The 27,252-nt window shown below is 43.0% G+C and overlaps 1 protein-coding gene across 1 annotated transcript in view; it reads right to left on the bottom strand.

Moving 5' to 3' along the window:
* MAOB (monoamine oxidase B) overlaps positions 1-27,252 on the bottom strand; it is a 113,187-nt gene that overhangs the window by 27,708 nt on the left and 58,227 nt on the right. Inside the window, exon 4 of the mRNA XM_007456969.1 lies at positions 889-993. Coding sequence (XP_007457031.1) covers positions 889-993 — 105 coding nt within the window. The remainder of the gene's footprint in view (positions 1-888; positions 994-27,252) is intronic.

Genomic DNA, 27,252 nt, shown 5'->3' with positions numbered 1-27,252 from the left:
GGAGCTTCCCGGACCGGGGCACGAACCCACGTCCCCTGCATCGGCAGGCGGACTCTCAACCACTGTGCCACCAGGGAAGCCCCATATTTAATTTTTGGTAACCTTTCCTGTGCTATAAATGGAGGCTATGTTGTAATCAGGCTGTTTCCAAATATCAACTACTAAGTTACTAATATAATTTAGAGAGAACAATTCAGAAATTCAACTCCTTGGGACTTCCCTGGTGGTCCAGTGGCTAAGATTCCACGCTCCCACTGCAGGGGGCCCGGGTTCAATCCCTGCTCAGGGAACTAGATCCCACATGCCGCAAGTAAGAGTCTGCATGCCACAGCTAAAGATTTCTCATGCTGCGACTAAAAGATCCCAAATGTCACAACTGAAGATCCCACACGTGGCAACGTAGATCCCTCGTGTCACAGCTAAGGCCTGGCGCAGCCAAAAATAAATAAATAATCATTAAAAAAAAAAATCAACTCCTTAACAAAGATCAGACAGATGTACCAGATCATATCTAAACTGGAGTTTCAGGTCAAGCTCTGTGTGTGTTTACTCAGGAGCTGCAGGTTTGGGCATGGTGGTGACTCAAAGACCCAGAAGTCTTACTTGCTATGTCCTGAGGATATTCTAAATTAGAAACATCATCCCAGGAAAGCCGAATGATAGAAGATCTTCTCCCCCCTCATCAGTAGTATGCAAATCGCAGCCTGTTGGACATGTCATTCTTTTAGAGGTTAGAAACTCACTTATTCATCTCACAAATCTTTACTGCAAGTTACTGTGCTACACAATGTGCCAGGCACTGTTGACATGCTTCACCTTCTTTCTTTTAAGGACTAAACTTATTATGACGAATACAAATGTCATCAAAGAAGCTTTAGGAAGCTTTACCTCTCGTCCCATGTCATCCATCGTCCTCCAAAGGTTGTTATGATCTAGGTAGGCAATTGGATTCCACACAGGTGGGAATGGGCCCCTGAAGGGGTAGGATTTGCCCTGTGAGATACAAGATAATTTTAAAAGGAAACATTTACTGCAATGAAAAAGTAGTTAAATATGCCAAGTTGTTAACTATCTGTAAGCAAAATCATGTTATCAATATGTGATATACACTCAAGTGTTTTAGTTCCTTAGTGTCCTCAGAACCCAACTGAACTTTTTAGCACTAAGATTTCCAGCAAAATTCCCGGTTACCTAAAGAAATTTGGTGCCACACCAAACACAATAGAAAGGTTTCTCTCTGAAACTGGAACACTTATCATGTAAAATGTAAATGCCAGTACAGAAGTGGGGTTACCTAATCTCATTTGCCGATGATACTTGCAAATATCTCAGAGCCAGAAGACTCTGCATGGTGGAGGGTCAGAAAATGACAACTACAAATATTACACAAGTTAGAAGGGGATGAAAAACCGATTACAGGAATGCAAGTATCTGTAGGAAGAGCCACAAAACAGGGCCGAGCAAGCTTCTCCAAGGAATCAGATACGCTAGGTCAACACAGGAGTTCCCAGAGATCAAGGTCAAAGCAGAAAGAAGAGACAACTTAGGGAGTTCCCTGGTGGTCCAGTGGTTAGGACTCAGCGCTTTCACTGCCGTGGCCGGGGTTTGATCTCTGGTCAGGGACTAAGATCCCGCATGCCGAGCAGTGCAGCCACAAAAAAAAAAAAAAAAAAAAAAAAAAGGGGGGCCCCCCGGGGGGGGGGGGGGGTGGGCCCCCCCCCTGCCGATGCAGGGGGCGCGGGTTCGTGCCCCGGTCCGGGAAGATCCCACATGCCACGGAGCGGCTGGGCCCGTGAGCCATGGCCGCTGGGCCTGCGCGTCCGGAGCCTGTGCTCCGCAACGGGAGAGGCCACAGCAGTGAGAGGCCCGCGTACTGGAAAAAAAAAAAAAAAAAAAAGAGACACAACTTCAAGGTTCTCTTTGTGACATGTTTACACTGCCTGGTTCTCCCAGAAGAGCAGGGACGCTTCGACACAGAGACAAAGGGCATATATTTCTCCAAGGATTACTAACATGGCAGCTTGTATGTCCACAAAAACCACTTTAGGTTCATTTGAAAACCTGAGTCAGAAGTCAGGCCATGCATCTGACATCATCTTGCAACCAAATTGGAGTAACTCAAGGTCCACAGTCAACCAAGATCTCACAATAACTCTCAGTCATTTGGCAAAGATTCATCTCACACTGATTTTGTAGTTACAGAAACTATTTTAATAATTAATTCTATGGTCACATTGTTCTTTGTTCCCCAACAAGGCCCTAAGATTCTCAGGGAAGAGTTATCATACAGGCTTACTTTTCTTCTTGTATTAGTCAGGGTTCTCCAGAGAAACAGAACCGATAGGATGTATGTGTGTGTGAGGAGGGGCGCAGGGGGGCAGTGAGAGAGAGATTAATTTAGGGAATTGGCTCAGGCAGTTGTAGAGGCTTGGCAACTCCAAAATCTACAGGGCAGGCTGGCTGGCTGGAAACCCAGGGAAGAGTTGCAGTTCAAGTCCAAAGGCCATCTGCTAGCAGAATTCCGTCTTCCTTGGGGGACCTCAGTGTTTTTCTATTAAGGCCTTTAACTGATTGGATGAGGTCTACTCACATTATGGAGGGTAATCTGCTTTATTCAAAGTCTAATTTAAATGTTAAACTCATCTAAAAAAATACCTCTACAGAAGCATCCAGAATAGTGTTTGATCAAAGATCTGGGTATTGTGGCCTAGCCAAGTAGACGCATAAAATTAACTATCACACTTCTTAGTCAACTTTACTGAGGTATAATTTACACCCAAAGAAACAATTTTAAATGCACGAATTGAGAAGTTTTTGACACACTGTAAGCACCAGTGTAACCATTACCACAATCAAGATATAAAACATTCCCATCACCCCAGAAAGTTCTCTCTTGCCCCTCCCCAATCAATCCCTGTCCACTTTCTGGCCCAAGACAACCACTGATCAGTTTTTCGTCACTATAGATTGGCTTTGCCTGTTCTAGAATTTTTTAAACAATGGAATCACACAGTATGTATGATTCCACCTTTATCTGGCTTCTTTTGCTTGGCATGACGTTCTTGAGGTTCATCCATGCTGCAGTCAGTCCTTTTTGACTGCTGAGTAGTATTCCATTGTATGGATGTACCATGGTTTGTTTATCCATTCCTCTGTTGATGATTCTTTCCAGTTTTGATTCATTCATTGTGGATGTTTGCTGTGAACATCCTTGTACAGGTCTTTTTACATACATATATTTTTCTTCTCTTGGATAAATGCCTAGGAGCAGAATGGCTGAGCTGCATGGTGGATGTATGTTTAACTTTTCACGTGTTAACAGCTTCCAAAGTGGTTCTACTGCTTTATATTCTCACCAGAAATGTATGAGAGTTCTAATTGCTCCACATCCCAACCAACACTTGTTGACTTTTCTTTTATGCTTTAAGTACACTGTTGATTTTAGAATATTAGATTTACAGAGAAGTTGCAGAGATAGTACAGAAAGTGTCTGTATCCCTCTCAACTAGTTTTCCCTAATGTTAGCATCGTGCATTACCATCGTACATTTCTCAAAACCCAGAGACTGACACTGGTATGTGACTATTTATAAAACCTAAGACTTTATTCGACCCCACCAGTCTGTAAACTAATGTACTTTTTCTGTTCCAGGATCCCGCAAAAGATACTACATTACGCTTAGTCATCAAGTCTCCTTGGTCTTTGGTCTGTGACAGTGTCTCAGTTTTTCCTTCTTTTTCATGACCATGACAGTTTGGAAGGATACTAGTCAGGTATTTAGTAGAATGTCTCTCAATCTGGATCTGTGTGAACTTTTTTTCACTTTTAGATGGGGCTTGTGGGTTTGGGGGAAGAATACAACAGAGGAAAGTGCCCTTCTCATCACATCACCTTGGGGGGCACCTGACTCATCCCTGCTGATATCAACCTGATTCCTTGGTTAAGGTGGTGCCTGCCAGCTTTCTCCACTGTAAAGTTATATTTCCCCCTTTCCCCGCTCTGTTCCTTGGAAGAGAGTCACTAAGTTCAGTCCGTGCTCAAGAGGAGATGGTAGGGAGTAAACACCACTTCCTGGAGGGAGGTATCCACATAAATTTTTAAAATTCTTCTCTAGGGAATATTTGCCTCTTTCTCCCCTATTATTTATTTATTCAATCTTTTCTTTATATCAGTATGGACTTACATACAGTCACTTTCTCAAATTGTTCCATCTGTGGTCGTTGGGGGCTCCTGTGTCCTTTTGACATGGCTTCATCCTTCTGTTTCTTGAGCACTTTCTTCATTTCTGGCACTAGAAGATTCTCCGGGCTCATTGTCTATTGTCTCTGCCACAGCCCTAGGATCTGCCATTTCTCCAAGGAGCCTTCATTTCTTTTATTTTTAAAAGTGTTGAATTTAATAGAATCAACTAGGTGTATGCTGGCTTAAAAAAATAAGCAGCTTTATTGAGATACAATTCACATACCACACAATTTGCATGCTGACTTTTTTAAACCTCTACTTATGCATCCATCAGAGCTCAGCACATAGAATTTATTCAGTAGAAACCTATGGATGGATCCATAGGATCATTCTCCGCAAAGCACATGTGGGTCCCACCCCAGCACTGCCTCTCTGAAACTGATTGACACCGAGCGAGTGAGTTGCTTAATCTCGTTGTTCCAGCTCAACATCTCTTGGCCTCATCATCTTCCTCTAGGAATCATGCCCAGATTTACCATAAACAGCTGGGTTAGGTGGCCTTCTCAGGGTCCCAGAGCTCCCCGTTTACCTTTCACCTGCCACTAACTCCACTGTACCAGCTTCATGCATTTACCACTTTGTGTCACCCATTGGACTCTAAGCTGCAAGATCACGGACTCAAGCCAGCCTACCTGGATCAAGTCATGGCTCTGCCACTCACTAGTTGTGTTCAGTTACTTAAGCTCTCTGTCCTCAGTTTACTTGTGTATAAATGGGATGACAGTAGCTACCTCACAGATGTACTAGAAACATGAAGTGAGATGATTCACATAAGTTACTTTGGCTGGCATGTTGTCAGTTCTCAATAAATGTTGTTGTTGCTATTACTGTGGCTGTTACTACTGTAATTATTATTTTTGCCTGCCTAGGACCTGTTGGCGTAGATTGATGGCACACAGTAAGTTCACAGTAAATGTTGGATATCATCTCAGCCGTGTGACCTTGAACTTGTTATTTATTTGGCACACAATGTCCTGAATTCTAAAAAGATCTTTTGTACTTAGATTTTGTCTTAGTCCATTTGTGCTGCTATAACAACGACAACAACAACAACAACAAAAACCCCCATAGACTGGGTGCTTTATAAACAAGAGAAATTTATTTCTTGCAGTTCTAGAGGTTGGGAAGTCCAAGATCAAGACGCTGGCAGATTTGATGTCTGGTGAGGACCAAGTTCCTGGTTCATAGATGGCCATTTCTGACTGTATCTTCACATGGTGGAAGAGATAAGGGAGCCCTCTGGGTCTGTTTATAAGAGCACCGATCTCATTCATGAGGACTCTGTCCTCATGACCTAATCATCTCCCAAAGGCTCCATCGTCTAATACTATCACATTGGGGGTTAGGATTTCAGTATATGAATTGGAGGGGGACACAAACATTCAGTTTATAGCAGGTCTCCTATGCTATTATTAACTTCCTTGTTTTTAAGTCACCTACTTTGGCCTCCACAGATCCTCACCAGCAACACCTGCCCTGCTTCCCACCACACACCAGAGATGCATTTATACAAAGAGGGTGAGAGATGGAACTCCCATTGTGAAGAACCAAGTCAGGCTACCTCGCAAGGGCAGAGTACATCCGAGACCGGCATACAGAGACCTCTCCCTGGACTCCTCAGTGTGGCATTGTGCCCACAGATAAAGGGCATCAGAAAGAGATAAAACCACAAGCAGGTTGAATAGCCACCCCTTAAGTGGGAAGAACGGCCCATTTTTGTTGCAAAAATCTTTAGGACCAAGAATGGAGGGGAAGAAACTGGTAGTCAGCCAGATAATTGAGTTATTCAGGGCTTTGCGTTTGCTTGTTTTCACAAACACTTTGGTTCTGCCAGAAATCACCAGCAGATGGCTTGAAGGAGAGTGTGAGACCAGCAGATTTGGTTAATTGGTGTCTGCTCTGTCACTGCCAAGGTCTGCACCAACAGCCATGGTAACTGCTGGGAACATAAGGACACTCGCTTAAGAAACTGAGAACTCCAGTCTGACTCATGGATTGGCTCGGGAAAAGGTGACGAACAGCTCTTGGGTGAGGGTAGAGTTACCCGGAAAACCATGACCTGCACAGGGAGCCCCATCAACAACAGTAACCTGTTTCTCATTCCCGTTAACCTTCAACTCAGGGACACATTGTGAGATGGGCACCTCTCTACCATCCCTCCCTCCTTTCTCAAGGATAAGGTCTTTGTCCAGCACGTGTCTTATGGAAGGGATATGATGGAGGTGGGGTGGGGCTTCCAAGATTGTTCTTGATAGATGCCAGCTTAGTAGCCCGGTTGAAATGTCACCCCAGCTGAAGCCCAGGGATTCTCATTCAATGGGGTCCTAAACACAGTGAGGGCTGCACCAACAGCAATCATTCCAGCAACTCAATGGTGTCAGAGACAGCTGCCAAAGCCCTCCTAAATCAGGAACGCTCTTAGATAGGAGGTGTGTTCAGAGCTCTAAAGCCAAAACCGAAGTGAGAAGTGACCACCACAGAGGGCTCTGTGTGAGTAAATGGAAGCCAAACGATATGTAACGTCCAAGCAGGTAGCATCTTAGCTAAGTTTATAAAAACAATTACAGTTGTCCTTCAGTGTTCCCAGGGCACTGGTGCTAGGACCCACAGCAGATACCCAAATTCGCGAATTCTCAAGTCCCATAGCCCGCCCTCTGTATCCACGGGTTCCGCACCCGCAGATTCAACCAACCACGATCATAAACATAATACACGATCCACGGTTGGTTGAACCTGCGAATACAGAGAGCCAACTGTATTCTTTTATAAGATTAGAGAAAGCTTTTGATAAACCCAGGAAAGAACTATTGTTAGAGACATAAAAATGTCAAGTCTTCAGGCTTCAGGGAATAAGTAGGGGAGGGCGGGAATGTCTAAATTTATTTGACGTGACCAAAGGTAACATGAGAGTTTTGTGCCTCAGATTTGGCTATTGTAGAAACAGTCCAGTGATTGTTACTATTTAGAACATTGTCCAGGGAGGCCTGTCTCGTCTGAAGAAATCATGACAAGACATCAGAGTAAGTCCCCAGTTCAGGGACAAAACAACATATCACAACAGATTGAATGCCAACACAGATATGAGAGGCCAGCTGTCTTCTCTCAAGCCAGATGTGAAAGAGATGTGCAAAAATGAAAGTCAATGCCACTCACTCATGTGTTTGCTTTAGAAATCACTTTTTTTCCATAAAAATGTTAACTTGTCACAGGGTTATTATTGCTATTTTAGGTGAATTAATAGATATCGTTAAAAATCCTCAGTTTCAATTCCTGACATGGAAAATACAAACAGATGGAGTCAGTTAAGCCAAAGCTACTTGAGGTTCTCAGTAATTTTCAAGAATGTAAAAGTCTGAAAAGGGCTGGTATAGAACCACAGGAGAAGGGATGCAGGGTGGCTTTTTTTAAAAAAATAATAAATCTATCTATCTATCTATTTATTTATTTATTTTTGGCTGCGTTGGGTCTTTGTTGCTGCGCACGGGCTTTCTCTAGTTGCAGTGAGCAGCGGCTTCTCTTGTTGTGGCGCGCACGGGCTCTAGGCTCACAGGCTTCAGTAGTTATGGCACGCGGGCTCAGTAGTTGTGGCTCGTGGGCTCTAGAGCGCAGGCTCCATAGCTGTGGCACACGGGCTCAGCTTCTCCGCAGCATGTGGGATCTTCCCGGACCAGGGCTCAAACCCCTGTCCCCTGCATTGGCAGGCGGATTCTTAACCACTGCACCACCAGGGAAGCCCCAGCACGGGGTTCTGATTGCATCATCACATGGGCGAAGCTGGAGGACGGGGTAGACAACAGTGACAATGTTTTTGGAACAGGCCAGCAGCACTTAGCACAGAAAAGGCCTGGAGTTGGTAGGGAACCGTTGACTGAAACCATCCGCCTTGGCCAGACCCCGACTGCCTGAGTTGTCTCACAACAGAAGGTCCTGATAAGGAACATGGTGCTGTCACTGAAAACTAACTAGGTGAATTCGGGAGGGGCCAAAAGAGGGAGGAGAGGACCAAATTCCCAGAGTCCTCTTGCTGGAATCCATCTTGGCTGAGAGATTCACACGCCACCAGGCAGGACCCTGAGTCAGACTAGGGGCCAAGCAAGATGATTGGCCAGAGACAACCTGGAAACTAACCCCATTACCATAAAACCCGAGACTGCGAGCCACGTGGCAGAGCAGTTCTCCTGGGTTCCTTTACCCTCCTGCTCTCCGCCCAGCACCCCTTCCTAAAAAAGTCTCTTGCTTTGTCAGCACGTGTGTCTCCTTGGACAACCCATTTCCAAGTGTTTTAGATAAGAACCCACTCTCGGGCCCTGAAGGGGTCCCCCTTCCTGCAACAGAATCGACCATGTAGGGAGAAATGGGGAAGATGGGGATGGCACTGGCTGAGAAATTAGGCAAAGCCTTGCAGGAATAATATTAACAAACAATAATGACAACAGCTGACAGAGACTGTTTACCCCATTCAGGCCTTGTTCTGTGCACTTTACATGTATTGATTCATTAATCTTCACAGCCACCCTTTCAGATGGAGAAGCTGAGACATAGAGAGGTGAAATAATTATTGTCTGCTCAAGGTCTCACAACTGCTAAGTGTGGCAGCAGAACTGCAATTCAGACATTCAAAGGCCAATACTCTTGATCATGAAACTTCCCAGCCGCTTAATTATAATTATTGAACACCATTTGTCAGACACTAGGCTGATGGTTTTAATTAAATAATTTAATTTAATTCTCACAACAACTCAGTCAGTAAATTGCTAATTGTATGTTTCACTTTACAGATGAGCTCTGAAGCACAGAGAGGTCGAGAAGCTTGTTCAAAGGTCACACAGCTTGCACGCCAGGGGAAACAGAATTTAACCTCGGGTTTGTGCATTCAGAGCTCAAGCTCTTACTTAGATCTCTGCTCCATGAGCCACTGCTCAGTTGGTGTAAAGAAGGTCTCTGGAAGACATTTTGACGCAGTAACCACTTGAGATTCTTACAAACCAGGTTAGAAGCTGATGACGGGTTCAATGACCAGCCAGATCTTTTCCGGGGCTCTCCCTCCTGATCCCAGGCAAGGACCAGTCCAGCCCATCCTCAGATGACTTCCACGTCAGTTCATTCACTCATTTATTCAACAAATATTTCTTTACACACAGTGTAAAACACACTGGAATTTGAAAACTTGGTATAAAAAATGTTAAATACCTCATTAACAAGTTCATATTGAATACACGTAAAAATGACTATTTTTGATAAATTGGGTTAAACAAAATACACTATTAAACATATATAATTACAAAGGGGCACAAAGATTGTGGGGATGGTTTCACAGGTGTATAAATATATCAAATCTTAAACTCTATACCTTAAATACGTGCAGTTTATTATATGTCAATAATGCTGTAGCTCCCCCATTGCTACCCGAGAGGATTAACAAGAACTAGTCTCACCTGTTTATTTATTTATTTATTTTTTCGATGCAGCTATTAGAAATTTTAAAATCACATAGGTCAACAAATGCTTCTTGAGCACCTCCTATGTTTCTGTCACCGTTCCAGGCTCTGGGGGCACAGTAGTGAGTGACAACAGACAAAAGTCTCTGCTCACCTGAGAGCTTACATTCTAATAGGTGTAACCAAAATAAACAAACAAAACAGACACTAAAGAAAATAAAGAAGAAAATCATGTAGTATATTAGAGAGTGATAAGTGCTATGAAGAAAAAGAGAGTAGGAAAGGCAAAGAGCGGGTGTTGTGGTTTGGGGTTGATTATAATTTTAAATAAGGTGGACAGGGAAGGCCTCACTGAGAAGGTACCATTTGAGGGAAAAGATGAGAGGAGAGGGCGAAACCATGTGACTCAGCAGGGTGGGGGGCAGAGCACTTCAGGCAGAGGCCCCAGCAAGCATCCTGAGATGGACTGCACAAGGAACAGGAAGGAGGCCAGATTGATCCTCTCTCTTCTTCCATAGGGATGTACTCTTGCTCACTAGAACAAATCCAGGCTCCTGAGCCGGGTTCTCAAGGCTGCCAGAAGAAGGGGGATGCCAAGGAGATGGCCTCTGTGCTCTGGTCAGGGCCTCTGTGCCCTGATGTCAGCAGGCCATCCTCACCACTGCATTGTTGCTGCATCTGTCCTTCAAAGGCTCCTTTGCCTTCTAATCTCCAGCAGTGCAAAGCTTAAACTAATTTCTATGCCCAGCTCAAGACTCACTTTCTTCAAGAAGCCTTCCGAAATTCACCTCACCCCCCATCAGTGCTCGAAACATAAGGTTCACTCCATTTTGAGTCCTTACCATAGCAGCTTGTAATTGTTATCTTGATATTATTCTCAAGGTGTTCCACGTGAGTATGCCTTTTTTCTCCAGCTACTTCAGGAAAAGAAACATTTGCCTCCTCCTATAATGTTTAAGAGCGATATATATTCAATTGGTGTTTGACGAGCATTGGATGATTGGATGGATGGATGGAAGGATAGATGATTGATTGGGTGGATAGTGCTATAGACTGAATGTCTGTGTGCCTCCCCAAATTCGTATGTTGAAACCTAACCCCCAGTGTGATGGTATTTGGAGGTGGAGGCCTTTGGGAGGTGATAAGGTTATGAGGGCTGCATCCTCATGAATGAGATCAGTGCCCTTATAAAAGAAAGTCTGGAGAGCTTCTACCAAGCGAGGATACAGTGAGCAGGACGGCATCACCAAATCTGCCAGCAACCTTGATCTTGGACTTCCCAGCCTCCAGAACTATGAGAAATAAATTTCTATTGTTTATAAGCCACCCAATCTATGGTATTTTGTTATAGCAGCCTAAATTGACTAAGGCAAATAGTATTAAAATAAGAAGAGGAATTCTTCAGGATCTGAGACAGAAGTCTGACTGAACGTTTTCTAAATACAATGAAAGTTAATATCTTCTGAAAAAAATTAAAATGTTTCAACTAGGAAGCTGAGAATTGTAATTCTGCCCCCCCCCAAACCTGATCAATATCTTTGTCCTCTTTACTTTCATAATCTGTTGTACATACACATGCTGATGGAGACAGAGGCCTCCACAGGGCAGAGTTTCCAAAATCAGCCCATACATTTACATCAAAGAATAACAGTGTGTTGAGAAGGATGCAGGATCTTGTGCCCCTAATCCTCTGCTGCTTGTATTAGCCATTTCCAGCTGTATCACATGGCAAACCATCAGGACACACCATTGATGTTAAGAGGTTGTTTCCAAAGCAGAATAACGCCCACAGCTAAAATCTATTTTCCTGTTCCAATTTTTTCACTCTTTCAATTTGTAGACACGTAAGTGTTTATTAGATCAAATTAGCACAGGCGTCTAGAATATCCCAATAAATGTAATCTCTTTTTCTTAGGGTGTGTAATTTTGAACATTGCCAACACATTACCGAACATGCATCAGCACTAGCAAAATGCCAGAGTGCTCAGGCCTTCCATAATGTGCCTTTCAAAAATAGAGACAGCTACCCAGCAGTTTTAGCTTTCCCAAGAGAAGTCTTGGCTCAAATAAACACTGTGTGTACCATTATAAGAAAGCCAAAAACCTGAAGCAGTGGTCCTTGCTCTTCTCTGGGACAAGGGTCCCTCTGAAACTCTGTAGAAAACCATGTAATCTCTCCAGTAAAGTGCACACATACAAACAATTCTGTATATAAAACCGGGGAGTGTAACTGAAACTTATCTTGGGCTCTTCCCCAAGAGGCACGGATTTGAGGTTGAGAAAATTTGATTACAATACCGAGTGTTGGTGAGATTAAGAAGCAACCAGAACTGTCATGTCCTGCTAATGGGAATGTGACATAGCATAACCACTTTGGAAAACTCTTTGTCAGTATCTACTAAAGATGTTTATGCATACAGCTTGCGACCCACTTCTAGATGCCCAAGAAAATGTTCTCCAAACACATACACAAGAATGTGAATGTCCGTTAACTGTATTACGGACCAACAAATTGAGTTCTATTCCCACAATGGAATACTCTACAGCAATGACAATGAATGATCTACAACTACCCATAAATAAAAATCTAGGGATTTCCCTGGCTGTCCAGTGGTTAAGACTCTGTGCTTCCAATGCAGGGGGCACAGGTTTGATCCCTGGTCGGGGAACTAAGATCCTGCATGCCGCAAGGCACAGCCAAAAAAAAAAAAAAAAAAAATCGAATGCTGTGTTCATCTGAAACCATGTTTAGAGGCCAGAGGATATTCAAAACAAATAGTAGCAATGCCAAGAGGGCACTTATGCTTTAATCACGTATTTGGAAGGTGTTCATGATGAGTTCATCTGTGAAGTCAGGTCACTGTCCTATGGTGATTAACTGAAATACCACTGTGTCTGTCTTGACACTTACCATTGACCACAGGATGGCTCGGGCTGGTGGGAGGGCAGTGACCAATGTCAGACATATGCTTTCTGTTAACATGCGTCAATGTACAGTGGAGAAGCACTCTGTTTTTCCTCTGGAAAAGGACAGCTCTCACCCAATTGTATACACACACACACACACATATATATGGATTATTACTAGAGAAGATTCCTGCACCCATCTCAAGGCCAGAGAAAGAGCTGCACATGTCCGTCCTTAAGCACCATCGCCTTTTAGAATTATGCGGTCTTTTGCATAAAACAAATGCTTATTTTCTAGGTCATGCTTAGTAACAACTACCTTTGGTGCTTGTGCATGGCACTTCTCATATATCATTTTTTCAAGTTTAAAAAATTTTTTTATTGAAGTGTAGCTGATTTACAATATCATGTAAGTTTCAGGTGTACAGCATAGCAATTCAGTTATATATATATATATATATATATATAAATATATATATTCTTTTTCAGATTCTTTTCCTTTATAGGTTATCACATAATACTGAGTATAGTTCCTTGTGCTATACAATAGGTCCTTGTTGGTTAATCTATTTTATACTTAGTAGTATGTATCATATATCATTTTTAATCCTCACAAGTATTTTATGGAATAGGTACTGTTATTAACCTTATTATTTTTTGTAATTGGAGTACAGTTGCTTTACACTGCTGTGTCAGTTCCTGCTGTACAGCATAGTGAATCAGCCATACGGAACAGCAAAGTGAATCATCCATACGTATACATATACCCCCTCTTTTTTGGATTTCCTTCCCATTTAGGTCACCACAGAGTAACCTTATTTTTTATTAACAGCTTTATTGAGATATAACTCACATCCATAAAATTAACAAATTTATCATTTTAACCTTTTTTTGTGTGTGTGTGGTATGCGGGCCTCTCACTGTTGTGGCCTCTCCCGTTGCGGAGCACAGGCTCCGGACGCACAGGCTCAGCGGCCATGGCTCACGGGCCCAGCCGCTCCGCGGCATGTGGGATCTTCCCGGACCGGGGCACGAACTCGTGTCCCCTGCATCGGCAGGCGGACTCTCAACCACTGCGCCACCAGGGAAGCCCCATTTTAACCATTTTTAAGTACACAATTTAGTGCCGTTAAGTACATTCACAATGTTGTACAACCATCACTACTATCCCTTTTCAGACCTTTTTCATCATCTCAGATAGAAACTTCATATCCGTTAAACACTAACACCTCATTTCCCCCTCCCACTAACCCCCTCATTCTACTTTCCGTCTCTATGAATTTGCCTAGTCTAGGTACCACATGCATATAAATGGATTTTGCATCTTATTTATTTCACTTAGCATAATGTTTTCCAGATTCATCGATGTAGTAACATGTTTCAGAATTTCATTTCTTTTTAAGGCTGAATGATATTCCACTGTATGGATAGACTTCATTTTATTTATCCATTCATCTGTTGATGGACATTTGGGTTGTTTTCGCTTTCTGGCTATTAGAATAATGCTGCATGAACATTTGCATATTGATCCATTTTACAGATTGAGGAGAGTGAGCCAGGATAAACAACTTCACCAGGATCACTCAGCTAATGAGAGGGGTTCAAATTCAGCCATGCTTAAAGTCAAGCCTGTTCCCCAGCTCATACCACCTCTCATGCGGCAGGAGATCCAAGATCTGGATGGTCACCGGGGCACGGGAAACAGCAGGCACCAATAAGGCCCACCTCATCGCCATTCCACTCTGTCTGCTTAAATGTGTTTGTGACTTTAAAAGCCCTAAGCAAAATCCTAACCAAAATCTAACTATTAAATTAGAACTAACACTATATTTAGCTAAATGATGAAGAGAATTAGAATTGTTTTACTGATAGGCTTGTAAAGGCCCAGGAAAAATCTCTAGGCATCATCCTTTTAAGTGCTATGAACACTTGGACAATTTCTTTCATTCAGTGAAAACATACTGACCACAGATATGAGACAGGTACCATGTGACACTCTGAAGACACAGAAATGAGATAAGATACAATCCCAGGCTCAAGGAGCTCCAAAGTCTAGTTGGAGAGGCAGGTCCATAGAGACAGAATTATAGCACCATAATTATAACATGGCACATGGCTGGCTTCACAGTGTCACCTGGCTACATGGCTGTGTATTGCAAAGCCCCTTGATGGAACCCCCAGTTTTTGGGTAAAGGGAGCTATTTCATGGAGAGTACAGTCAGCAGGATTCATGACTGCATCTATCTTACCCCAAACGCCCCTATGCTTCTCCATCCACGGCCATTCTGTTAGCCAGGTGCCAAGGTCTACAGAAGCCCCAATAAGTAAAGATTTGTCTAGAACTACTAAAGAGAAGAGTGGTCTACCCAAGTGGTCAGTATGGTGGACATTGTGATAAGCTTGCCCATCTCCCCATTCAGAAGTAAGGGTCTTATTTCTTCACCTGCTAGGAGTGTTCCTGGCAGGCAGCCCTTGGTTCTTAGCCCCCTTCAGAGATGACCCCAGCTGCAGAAAAACCACTTTGCCCAAGGTCATGCTGCCTTCTCTGGGAAGCCCACTTCCAATGACTGACTGATGTGAAGGTAGAAGGGTCTTGTCCTCCTGCCCCACTCAGGACAGTTCTGAAGTGTCATCCATCTTCAGAATCCCTTGCAGAGTTAGTGGAGGCTTCCACTGAAAATATATAACAGTTTTGAGACAGGAAGGGGGCAGGGCACAACCTTTAAAAGAATGACAGCCATTGAGGACACGGCATAAACTGGTTAGGACCAACTAGATCCAAGATGGTGGACGAGTTGACTTCCACTAGACCTTAAGCCTCATTATACTCTCATTGTAATACATTAGCATATGCTAAATGACACACCCACAGGCACCATGAAAGGCCAAGGCAGACCATAAAAGGCCAAAAAGTGGGCGGTTACCCAATTCCTGGAAATCCCCGCCCCTTCCCCCAAATAGTTGGAATAATCCTCCCACTTATTAGCCTATGAAATTACCCAGCCCATTAAAACGAATCACCCCATATTTGGGGGCCTCTTGCCTTCTGAGATGGCCTACACTCTTGCCTGTGGAGTGTGTTTCTCCCAAGGCTGCTCTCACTTTCTGAGGTGGACTGCATTCTGCCTATGGAATGTGTATCTCTCTAAATAAACCTGCTTTCACTTTACTGCGGCCCACTCTTGAATTCTTTCCTGCTGGAAGCCAAGGACTCACTCTTGGCAGCCCGTCCCAGGGACTCATCCGAGACCTGGGACGTGACCCTCCTCTTGTACCCCACCTTTTCCTTCCTGCAACAGTTTGACTTCTCCCTCTGCCAACTCCCGCCTCTCTCCCCTCTTATCTACAACTGTCGATGCCCAGAGCACCTCTTAATATACCCTCCTGCATGCCCATCTCCATCTCAGAGTTGGCTTCCTGGGAAACTCCACCACAGCAGCCATTCAATGGAATGGGCACAACAGACTATAGCAATGTCTAAAGACTCGCAATCCCTGGGCTCGGCGGGGGGGGGGCCCAAACCTCATGGAAAACATGTAGAACCAGGCACAACGGGACCTCCTTCGAGAACAGGGGTGCTTTCTTTGGAGAGGATTAGTGGGGAGGTCCCAATCCTCTCCGTGATCCTCACCGGAGACTTGCTGAAGGAAATGAGCAATATTACCAGAGCTGCTACAAACGTATTCACATAGTTTAACAGATTGACAGCGGGAAATTGAGAGGAGAAAGTCTGTAATCAAATCTAAGTGAAACTGAGCAGGACCCGGTGGGGCTCCGGGGTACAAATCCTTTCTGTGTCTCCCTTTTCTTGTTTGTAGGAAATGGGCTTCATTCAGCCTCCTTGACCTTGCCGGAGTTCCAAAGGGCAGATTCAAACAGTTGCTAATCAGGGAAGGAAGGGGATGTAGAAACAAGGGAGGAGTAGTCAAGAAACAATAGCGCAGCCTTGGGGCAGGGTCCTGGTTCTCCCTCAAGGGATATACATAGCAATACCTTTGAGTTCTGCAGGAACTAATGCCCCCAACCAGGAGGAGGATGGAATGATGATGTTGACCCTCCTGACTTCAATCAACTAAAGCTGGTACTCTGTAGACCTTTGCCCCAATTCTATGCTAAATACTCCTCTGCTCAAGCCCCCTCATGACTATGCATATACCTGTAGCTTACAACTTTCCCCAGTTTTGCTGTTGGGGAGACACTGCTTTGGGAAAGATCCCCAGTGTTCTCCTTACTTGCTGCAAGTAATAACAAATCCTTCCCTCTCCCTCGCTTTGGCCTGGGTGTGTCTATTGGCTCAACCACCAAGAGGGTATCTACTGACACCCACCAAGAGGCAAACCCAGTTTTCGGGCAACAGAAGGCCTACAAAGCAAAGCTCACTTTTACATCACAGGTCATAATTTAAAAATCCCATTGATGTTCACATGGAGCTTTGTGCTAGCAGCAAGAGTGAATTCGCCATCGGAAAAATGTTTCCAAGGACCTTACAAAAATAATTACTCTTGTTATGTTTTGAGTTATTTAGGAAAGGACCTGGGAGTTAAAATCCGCATGATCCCCAAATTCCAATAAATTTTAAACAAGTCTAAATATTGAAATCTTCCCTTCTATGCATTGTTACATGTTCTGCTAGCTGCACTGACTTATATGTAATCTTAAATTAGAGAAAAGATCATTTTAGTCTCACTAAAAGACTTCATAAAATCCTCCATAAATAATTTACACGAAAGATAGTTTCCCCAGCTCTAATATTACAGTTTAACTAATAAATCCAATGTGGTTTCTCATAGAAAAAAAAAACTGATAAAATGCTTGTTAAAATAACCATTATTAAAGAGTTGTAAAATTGCATGCTCATATAGATATGTTATGGTTTGGAAAATTTTACTTCTGCTAAATGGAATATTTATAAATGGGATGGAATATTTATAAATGGAATATTTCCTGCCATATCAATAAACAAAGGGTGTCACAGTCACCAATGATTTGCAGCCCTCCAACGTGAGCTGATGAGCCCAGAGGAAACTCAGGGCTGAAAAGAATACGTGCCACCTAGCAGCCATCAGGCTGCAGCCACTCCCCGAGGTGAGCCCTGAGGAAACTCAGCATGTGACTATACAGGCCCCAGATAGGTGAGGTGCATATCAAAGGAATGATTTCAGTGAGCCCAGACTCTTGCATCTTCCCATACACAGAGAAGCGCCAAATTCCTTAACTTGAGATACCTGGTTTTCTTTAATTAACAATAATCTTTTGACCACCTGCCCTTTGTTGCAAAACTCCTCACCTCCTCGGAGCAGTTTCTCAGAGTTATCTGGAACGCTGTCTCCCGGGATGCAGTCCTCATTTCGCCCCAAATCAAACTTAACTCAACTCTCACGTGCTCCCGTTCCCCATTTTTTTTTTTTTTTTTTTTTGCGATATGTGGGCCCCTCACCGTCGTGGCCTCTCCCGCTGCCGGACGCGCAAGCTCAGCGGCCACGGCTCACAGGCCCAGCCGCTACGCGGCACGTGGGATCCTCCCAGACCGGGGCACGAACCCGTATCCCCTGCATCGGCAGGCGGACTCCCAACCACTGCGCCACCAGGGAGGCCCACGTTATGCATTTTTTTAAGTCAACACTTCTTCAATAGTGTGACATTGTGATGATACATATTTGATCTTTGTCTCTAGTTCCTGACGAGCTTCTAAAAACCTTTGGAAATTCCTGAGTGATAGGGATGAGACGAGTGTCTTTGTTATTCGTAAGAAACCCTTTGCAAGCAAACCTGCGTTTATGCTAATGAGGGTGACTCTTAATGGGCCTTTAGATAGCTTCAGGATCTGGGCCGGTTGCCAAGGGAACCAACCACGTGATAAGTGGTTGGTTCCCTTGGCAACCAACCACTAATCACTCCCTGGACCTCCAGGGAGGAAGGGGGACGCTGGATCTTGATGTAATCACCAGTGCCCAATGATTTAATCAATCATGCCTACAAAAATGAAACCTCCATAAAAACCCCTAAGCAAGGGAGTTCAGAGAGCCTCCGGGTCAGTGAACTAGAGCTCATCCACGTGCCTGGAGGGTGGTACACCCCAACTCCATGGGGACAGGAGCTCCTGCACTCACCCCAACTCCATGGAGACAGGAGCTCCTGCACTCACGACCCTTCCAGACCTCACCCTATGCACATCCTCATTTGGCACATGCTCATCTGTCCTCATCTGTGTCCTTTATAATAAACCAGTAATAGTAAATAAACTGTTCTCTCTGAGTTCTGTGAGCTGTTCTAGCAAAGTTTCAAACGTGAAGAGTATGTCATGGGAAACCTTTGATTTCTAGCTTGTCAGTCAGAAGTAGGCGAGGCCTGGAAATTTCGACCGGCATCTGAAGTGGGGGCAGTTTTGTGGGACTGGGCTCTTAATTTGTGGAGCCTACGCTAACTTCAGGTAGTGTCAGAATTGAATTTAACTGTAGGTTACCCAGTTGATGTCCCGAGAGCTAAAGAATTCGTTGGCATGGGAAAAACCCCACACATTTGGCGTCAGAGGGGTGGTGAGTAAAAAATAGATCATAGGTGGGCTTCCCTGGTGGCGCGGTGGTTGGGAGTCCGCCTGCCGATGCAGGGGGCCCGGGTTCGTGCCCCGGTCCGGGAGGATCCCGCGTGCCGCGGAGCGGCTGGGCCCGTGGGCCATGGCCGCTGGGCCTGCGCGCACGGAGCCTGTGCTCCGCAGCGGGAGAGGCCGCAGCGGTGAGAGGCCCACGTACCGCGCAAAAACAAAAACAAAAAAAACAAACGAAAACAAAAATAGATCATAGGTGACTGAACTGTAGGATAGTAAAGAAATAAAACCTAACACAATTAGTCTTAGCAAAAAAGGGACACTGGCTTAATCATAATCATGGCCAACCCTTATTTTAGAATACTCAGACATCAGAAGTCACTTGAAAAGGATCCCTTTTTGCACGCACATACATGCGATTAGAGGCGAGAGCACAGCTTGTGATGTTCAACACAGCACTAGGTAACCACATGTGAACTCAGGCAAATGACTTCCACTGTCTGACCTCTGTATAACGTGGCTGTTAATAGAATCAACGTCATAGGGTCACTGCCGGCAAGCAGTGAGATGATGCATATACATCTCTTAACAGACTGCCTCGACGTGTAAATGCCGGCTAATATTATCACTATTGTCCCTAAACGTTTCTTTCCACAAAAGGTATGGCCAACTCTCATTAATTTTTTTAACTAAAGTATAGTTCATTTACAATGTTATGTTAATTTCTGCTGTACAGCAAAGTGATTCAGTTATACATACACATACATTTTTTTATATATTCTTTTCATTATGGTTTGTCATAAGATATTGAATATGGTTCCCTGTGCTACATGGTAGGATCTTGTCGTTTCCATTCCATGTATAACAGCTCACATCTGCTAACCCCAGCCTCCGATTCCACCCTCCACCCCCCCCCCCCCCCCCCCCGCTTGGCAACCACAAGTCCGTTCTCTATGTCTGTGAGTCTGCTTCTGTTTCGTAGATAGGTTCATTTGTGCCGTATTTTAGATTCCACATATAAGTGATATCATATGGTATTTGTCTTTCTCCTTCTGACTTACTTCACTTAGTATGGTAACCTCTAGTTGCATCCATGTTACTGCAAATGGCATTATTTCATTCTTTTTTATTCACCAACTGTCATTTAGAGGTTGAGAGCATTGGCTCTAGAAACAGACTGATTCTGTGACCTTAGAGGTAAGTTACTTTACATCGCCGACACTTTCATCATTTATAAAATGTGGATAATAATACCTACCTCCAGGGCTGAAGCAAGGATTAGATGAGATACTATATGTAAAGTGCTTAGAAGGATGCTATTGTTATAATTTTAATAAATACAATGTCTCTTTCCAAACACATCTCCCCGGGGCCCTCTAGGGGAATTCCACTGTGTGAGCCCATGGATGATTTTGTAGCAGAAGACACAAAGCTTTCCTGCCCTTACAACATCACTCAGCATGCTGGGATTTACCAGCAGAAACAATCAACCCCAACTGTTCACCCCAGTACACCCTTGTGAGGGAAGGTGCTCATCTAGTCACCTTCTCTGTCAAGTACTCTCTGAACCTCCAGACCTGGACCCTGAACTCCAGCCTCAGAGAGCAGCTCAACTAATCCCAAACAACTGCACCCCTTTCCTAGTCCAACTAGGAAACAACTGCACCCCTTTCCTAGTCCAACTGTAGCCTCCCTGGGGTCACAGGTGCCAGAAGACAGGTGCATCCCTAGTCTTTCAAAGATATTATCCGAATGCTTTTGATGTCCCCAAACTATACAGAGTAATGAGAAGATGAAAAAGCTCTTTGTAACTCAGGCACAGACAACATCAAAGGGGAGAGAGAGAGAAAGAGAGAGAGATTAAGACTTCTAAAAGAAACGATTTTTCTCACAATGCGTTTTTCCTCGGATGTCAGTAATTATCCTCTTCGGGTTAGCAGACTATCATTTTGAAATCTGAGGAAATGTGATGATCTAGGTCTAGAAAAATTGTGTCTAAAAAGCAAGTTTAAATAAATAAAGAAATAAAATAAAAAGTTATCAAAAAAAATTTCCCTCCTGAAGGGTTTCTCTACCACATAAGATTTTTTAGAATAGTAAAAGTACCTGCTATTTATAAAGTCATTTTATATATTATCATATTTAATTTTCATGACAACACTGGGAGGGATAATAGTCCCTCTTTACAGACTAGAGGGATAATAGTCCCTCTTTACAGACTAGAACTTGAGGGTTCTAAGAAGCAGTAAATGACATACCCGGGGTCCATAGTGAATTTACTGAAAGCCCAGGACTTTAACAAAGGGCTGTGACTCCAGAGTCAGTCTGCCTTTCTCTATGGAGAGGTCCTCACAAGATGGAAATTCATATCCTTGAATGTTTCCAACACAACATGTATTCTACTTTCCACTGAATAACTCACCCAGTTCCAAAGTCAGCCACTGATTAATGCCGGTAAAGACACCAACTTTTCACTCCATAAATAGTGTGAGGGAAAATGCTTACTATCTCTAACGGTACAGACCAAAATGATGATTCACTTAGATGAGTCAGAAGATTCCCAGATTTCAAATTCAATGCTTTGAAATACGAACTCCACTTTGGAATAAATCTAAAGAGACTTTATGCATAAATAGAAAGGTTGCCTTGGCCCCCAAATGAGCTTCGCTGCTATGAACAGTAATCCCTGGTGGCGGAACAGTGTTGATTTGAGGGAGTCACTTGTTGAGGCAGTAAGAAGGATGCTGAGCAGATCCTAATTAGAAAAACATTCTGGAGTCTAGCAGAGAAGAGCCCTGGCAGGAGAAACCTGGAGTGAGATTCAGATGAAGAAAGAGGCAAGTCTGGCAAAGAGGCAACTTGTGAATCTCACATACACTCTGAAGACACTTTAAGGAAATTCAAACTTTACCAGCTGGACTGAGATGAAAGGAATATCCCAGAGGCATCTGCTTATTTGAAACAATTCATTTCAGGAAGAAAGAGTTTTCAAAGAAATTCACTTAAGGGGTACTCTGGATCAACACCTATATGCTTAAAAAAAAACCCACCACTGCAAAGAAGAAGTCATGAGCGAGAAGAAGGTGGCTAAGAGAAATAAGGATTGTGATAGGCAAACATCATAATTACCATGATCCCCATCACCACCACCATCATCATCATCATCATCATGGCTAGCACTTTCTGTACGTTTGCTGTGTACCAGGGATTCTTTCAAGGAATTTACATATTTAATTCATTTCTCTCTTTCTCAACAACCCTACGAGGAAGGTGTTATAATTATCTTCATTTTTTAGATTAAGAAATAGAGGCTCAGAGAGGTTAAGAAACTTGCCTCAAATCACACAGCTAATAAGTAGTGAGTCAGAAATTCAAATCCAGGTCCTCTGGGTTCTAAACCTCTGTGATCCCAATCTTTATATTATTACAGATGGGCTGGTTGTTTTATCTTTGACTTTCCCCCCCAAAAAATATATTTCCAAGGCTATGAGGAACTTTAATATAATAATGCCAACACATCTTCAAGTTGGTGGAAGATATTAGCAAAAGACCACTGAGACAAAGGCTGTTTCTCTCACAGCTAGGAGAGACACTCTTTACGATGTATTGTATTTAAGATATATTCATGCCTTCTGTGAAATTTATAAGCATTTACTTCTTTCTTCTTCTGGACATTATTTTCAGCCATCTCACTTTTTCCATCTTCAAGCCTATGTATTTATGCTCAGGAAGCCTGTCACCATACAAGTATTTTCTCTTCCTTTGATCTGTATCATTTAGACTCACTCGAAATTAATCTATTAACTTAGAAGGTTCCTAAAATACCTCTAACAGCATTCTTATGCATAGCTTCAATTGTAAAATTCCATTCAGGGATATTGTCTCATATGATTGCTTTAAATTCCAAAGCAGCCCACAGGGTGCTAGCTAACTTACGGTGACCTAAAGTAAATTTAAACGTGACCATAGAAATGAGAAATGCAGACTGGCCAAAGTATAGTTTCAAAATGTTCCCCTTCAAAGTTATCGAATGTCTGCTGACAACCCTTATGTTTCCTAAATGTACATAAATCCGTTTGGATAGAATGCTATGAGCCTCAGAGTTGGAGGACAGAGCAGAATCCTAAGAATACTTTCATCACCAACTAATGAAATGAAGTGATATAACTAATTGTGACTACAACTTAAGGCTTCACAATGTGTGCCTGATTTCACTTTTATGAGAAGCTCTAAGGGTGAATAAGCAACATATTCTTAAAAGCCATGATAATGTATGGCATTTTTATTTCAGCAGGCTCTTGGTTAAATGCCTCAATGAAGAAAGAGGATCAGACCTTCGCAGGAAAGGATGTGGATTCTTCTTTTGTATCTACCCAAAAGCAAGAGCAGAGTCGTGGTTGGGGAACTAACATCTATGAAGAAGAAATATACATATAACCACGTGCTCATGTGCATATATGTACATGTGTGGCTACACATTACATACACACACATAAACACACAGAGTATCTATTTGCTCATGAGTGAACTCCTGTAGAATATAACTTTTAAAACAAAAGTCAGATCACGTTACTTCTCTACTTAAAATCTTCCAGTGGATTCCCATATGACCAGAGTAAAAGCCAATGTTCTTATAACTGCCTATAGGTCCTCTGACCTTCCAGTGTGGCGCTGGGGCTTGTGAATGCTGACACAGGAGAATCGATTGTGCTCCTCTCTTCCCAACTCTGTATTAATTAATGAGAAGTTGGTAGGTTGACCTGAGCCACAGTGAAGTATTTACATCATGCAAACCCTACAGATGAGTTAGGTTTTGTTAGAATGTCACCTCCTCAGGGAGGCCCTACCTGACTATTCTATTTGATATTGGATCCCACTCTCTCACATCCCCACACCTCCCATTCTTTGTAGCACTTGGGACTTTCCGATAACATATATATATATGTATGTGTGTATATATATATATATTTTTTTTTTCAAATATGGCTGAGCAGATGTTTTATTACGCATCGCTTTAATGTATATGGAAGATTTAGCAGATCTGGTTAAAAAGTTTAAAGCCTTTGTAGAAATTATTAAATCTTGATGTGGGAAAAGTAACAGATTTTAAAAGCCAAAGCTTTTTGCATAATTCCACAACTTGGTGGTTAACCGATTTTTAACTCTAAAACTGAAAATCAACTCATATACCCATTAGAGCTGAGAGTGTTAAATTTAAAATGAGAATTTTTTTAAAGTTTCATACAAAAGAATATATGAATTTTTGGTACATCTAAATTAATTTCACTTTTAAGAAAATCCATATTTTACACTTTTTATTTTGCACTTTATCATATTTCTTGACTGTGTCAGTTACTGCAAGTTAAAAGCAATATAAAATCAAACATGGCTAATTCCAATTTTATTTTAGGTATATAAGTTGGGTTTTCTATATTTTTAAAATATAGAAATATATATCTCTATATATTTTTTGTTTACTCCTGGTCCTACACAGCTAACATGTAAGCTCCATCGGGAAAGGATTTGTTTTGTTTACCTCTGCATTTGTAAGTTTATTTGTAACTTAATTGTGGACAAAGAAAATAGTCTTCACGGGCTTCTCTGGTGGCGCAGTGGTTGAGAGTCCGCCTGCCGATGCAGGGCACACGGGTTCGTGCCCCGGTCGGGGAGAATCCCACATGCCGCGGAGCGGCTGGGCCCGTGAGCCATGGCCGCTGAGCCTGCGCGTCTAGAGCCAGTGCTCCATAACGGGAGAGGCCACAACAGTGAGAGGCCCGCGTACCACACACACAAAAAAGAAAGTAGTCTTCCGTTGTGGAATTTTGGTGGAAGCTGGTGGTGTACGTGTTGAGATGGGGGCGGGGGTCTCCTGGTTTCTTGATATCAGATGAGGTAGGCACTTGTTATCTGTAAGACTAGATTACTTGTGACTAAAATATTTCACTTTTGCCCCTATGAACAATACCAACTCAAAGTCCGCCCAATTGTACTCTAAAAGGGACGGGCTCACATAGGGGCAAAGACCCATTCTTTCAAGTCATTCAGGCAAAAAACATTTACCTAAAGCCTGCTATGCACCAGGTCCTCATCCAAGTGTTGGCGGTACCTCAGAGGACAAAACAGAAACAAACCTCTGCCTTCATGGAGCTTACATTCTACCAGGAGAAGGCATACGAAAAACGAATACATATATGATATTATGTTAAGCATGTGTAAGTGCATTGAAAAAACAATAAGGCAGGGAAGGGATAAATTAGGGATAGAGAATATTAGGTGGGGTGGAAGAGGCTACTCCTTAAGGTGATGTTATCAGGAAAGGTGCCTCTGAGGAGGGGATACTTGAGTTGAGACCCGAGAAAGAGCATTCCAAATGGAAGAAATAGCAAGTATGTTTTGATTATCTATTGATGCATAAAGAAATAGTCCATGTCTTAAAACATTAGCCTATTATTATCTCTTATAGTTCTATGGCTTGATTGGGCTCAGCTGGACAGTTCTTGCTTGAGGTTACTAGTGTGGCTATATCAGAGAGAGGCTGGAGCTGGAGTCATTTGAAGGCTCGACTGTGTTGGACGTCCAAGACAACTTCACTGCCAAGTCTAGTGCCTTGATAGGTAAGGCTGGAAGGCTGGATTCAGCTGGGACAGGAGACCAGAGTAAGTATATGTAGCTTCTCCAGTATGGTGGTCTCAGGGTATTTGGACTTCACACATGATGTAACTCAAAGCTCCAAGAGTGCCTATTCCAAGAGAGAAGTGGATTTGCCAGTTACTTAAGGCCTGGGCCCCAACACTGGAACAGCATCACTTCCATCATATTCTACTGGTCAAATCAGCTACAGAGCCCTCCCAATAGGAGGGGGCATAGAACCCCACTCTCCCTTCCCATAGGAGGGGTGTCAAAGAACATCTAGCCATCTTTTTTTTTAACTTTTTAAAAATTGAAGTGTAGTTAATTTACAACGTTGTGTTAGCTTCAGGTGTACAGCCAAGTGATTCAGATATACATATATATTCTTTTTCAGATTCTTTTCCATTATAGGTTATTACAAGACATTGAGTAGAGTTCCCTGTGCTGTACAGTCGGACCTTGTTGTTTATCTATTTTATATATAGTAGTGTGTATGTTAATCCCAACCTCCTAATTTATCTCTCCCCCCACATTTCCCCCTTGGTAACCATAAATTTGTTTTTGAAGTCTGTGAGTCTGTTTCTGTTTTGTAAGTAAGTTCAACTGTATCGTTGTTTTAGATTCTGTATGTGGCCATTTTTAATGTTTCAAAGTGAAAAAGCCCCAGAATAGGAATAAACTTGACACACTAGGAGCCAGAGTGCCTGGACTAGAGTGGGCTGGGTCAGGAGGTTGGAAGGGGCTATCATGTAGGTACTTTGTAGGCCATAATAAAAATTTAGTTTCATTCATTCTTCTAATTTATTTTTTATTGCTTTTTTTTTCTCCCAGGGGTCTACAGTCAAGAAACCAGCCTGGATATATAGACAAGATGTCAAGAATGATCTGGGAGAGGGCTTCCCTGGTGGCGCAGTGATTGAGAGCCCGCCTGCCGACGCAGGGGACACAGGTTCGTGCCCCGGTCCGGGAAGATCCCACATGCCGCGGAGTGGCTGGGCCCGTGAGCCATGGCCGCTGACCCTGCGCGTCAGGAGCCTGTGTTCCACAACGGGAGAGGCCACAGCAGTGAGAGGCCCGCGTACCACAAAAAAAAAAAAAAAAAAAAAAAAAAAAAAAGGAATGATCTGGGAGAAATGCCTAGAAGTAACAATGGAGAAATATGAGGTCCCTAAAATAGCAGCAGCACAACAACACTGGCCTTAGAAAGAGAGGTAGCAGCTCAAAATAACATGTTGTTTTTAGATAGACTCTCATCCTTTCTAATTCAAAGGATCAATGTCATTAGATATCATAATAACCCCCTTCAACTGCCAAAACATCTACTCTACATAGCTTACCCTTAAATATATTGTTTTATCTTCTCTTTTCTGCCTAAGCATGAAGTTGTACATAAAGCAATGCTTCTTCTAACTACATTATGTTTACAGTTTGCAGTGGGAAAATGAAATGAATGTGAGATACGTGTATGGCTGTCTACTCTCACATTTATCT

This window comes from Lipotes vexillifer, unplaced genomic scaffold (genome assembly GCF_000442215.2).
Source record: "Lipotes vexillifer unplaced genomic scaffold, Lipotes_vexillifer_v1.1 scaffold15, whole genome shotgun sequence".
Classification (NCBI taxonomy): Eukaryota; Metazoa; Chordata; class Mammalia; order Artiodactyla; family Lipotidae; genus Lipotes; species Lipotes vexillifer.
Note: the sequence above shows the minus strand (reverse complement) of the source record. Positions and strands in the feature narration are given on the sequence as shown.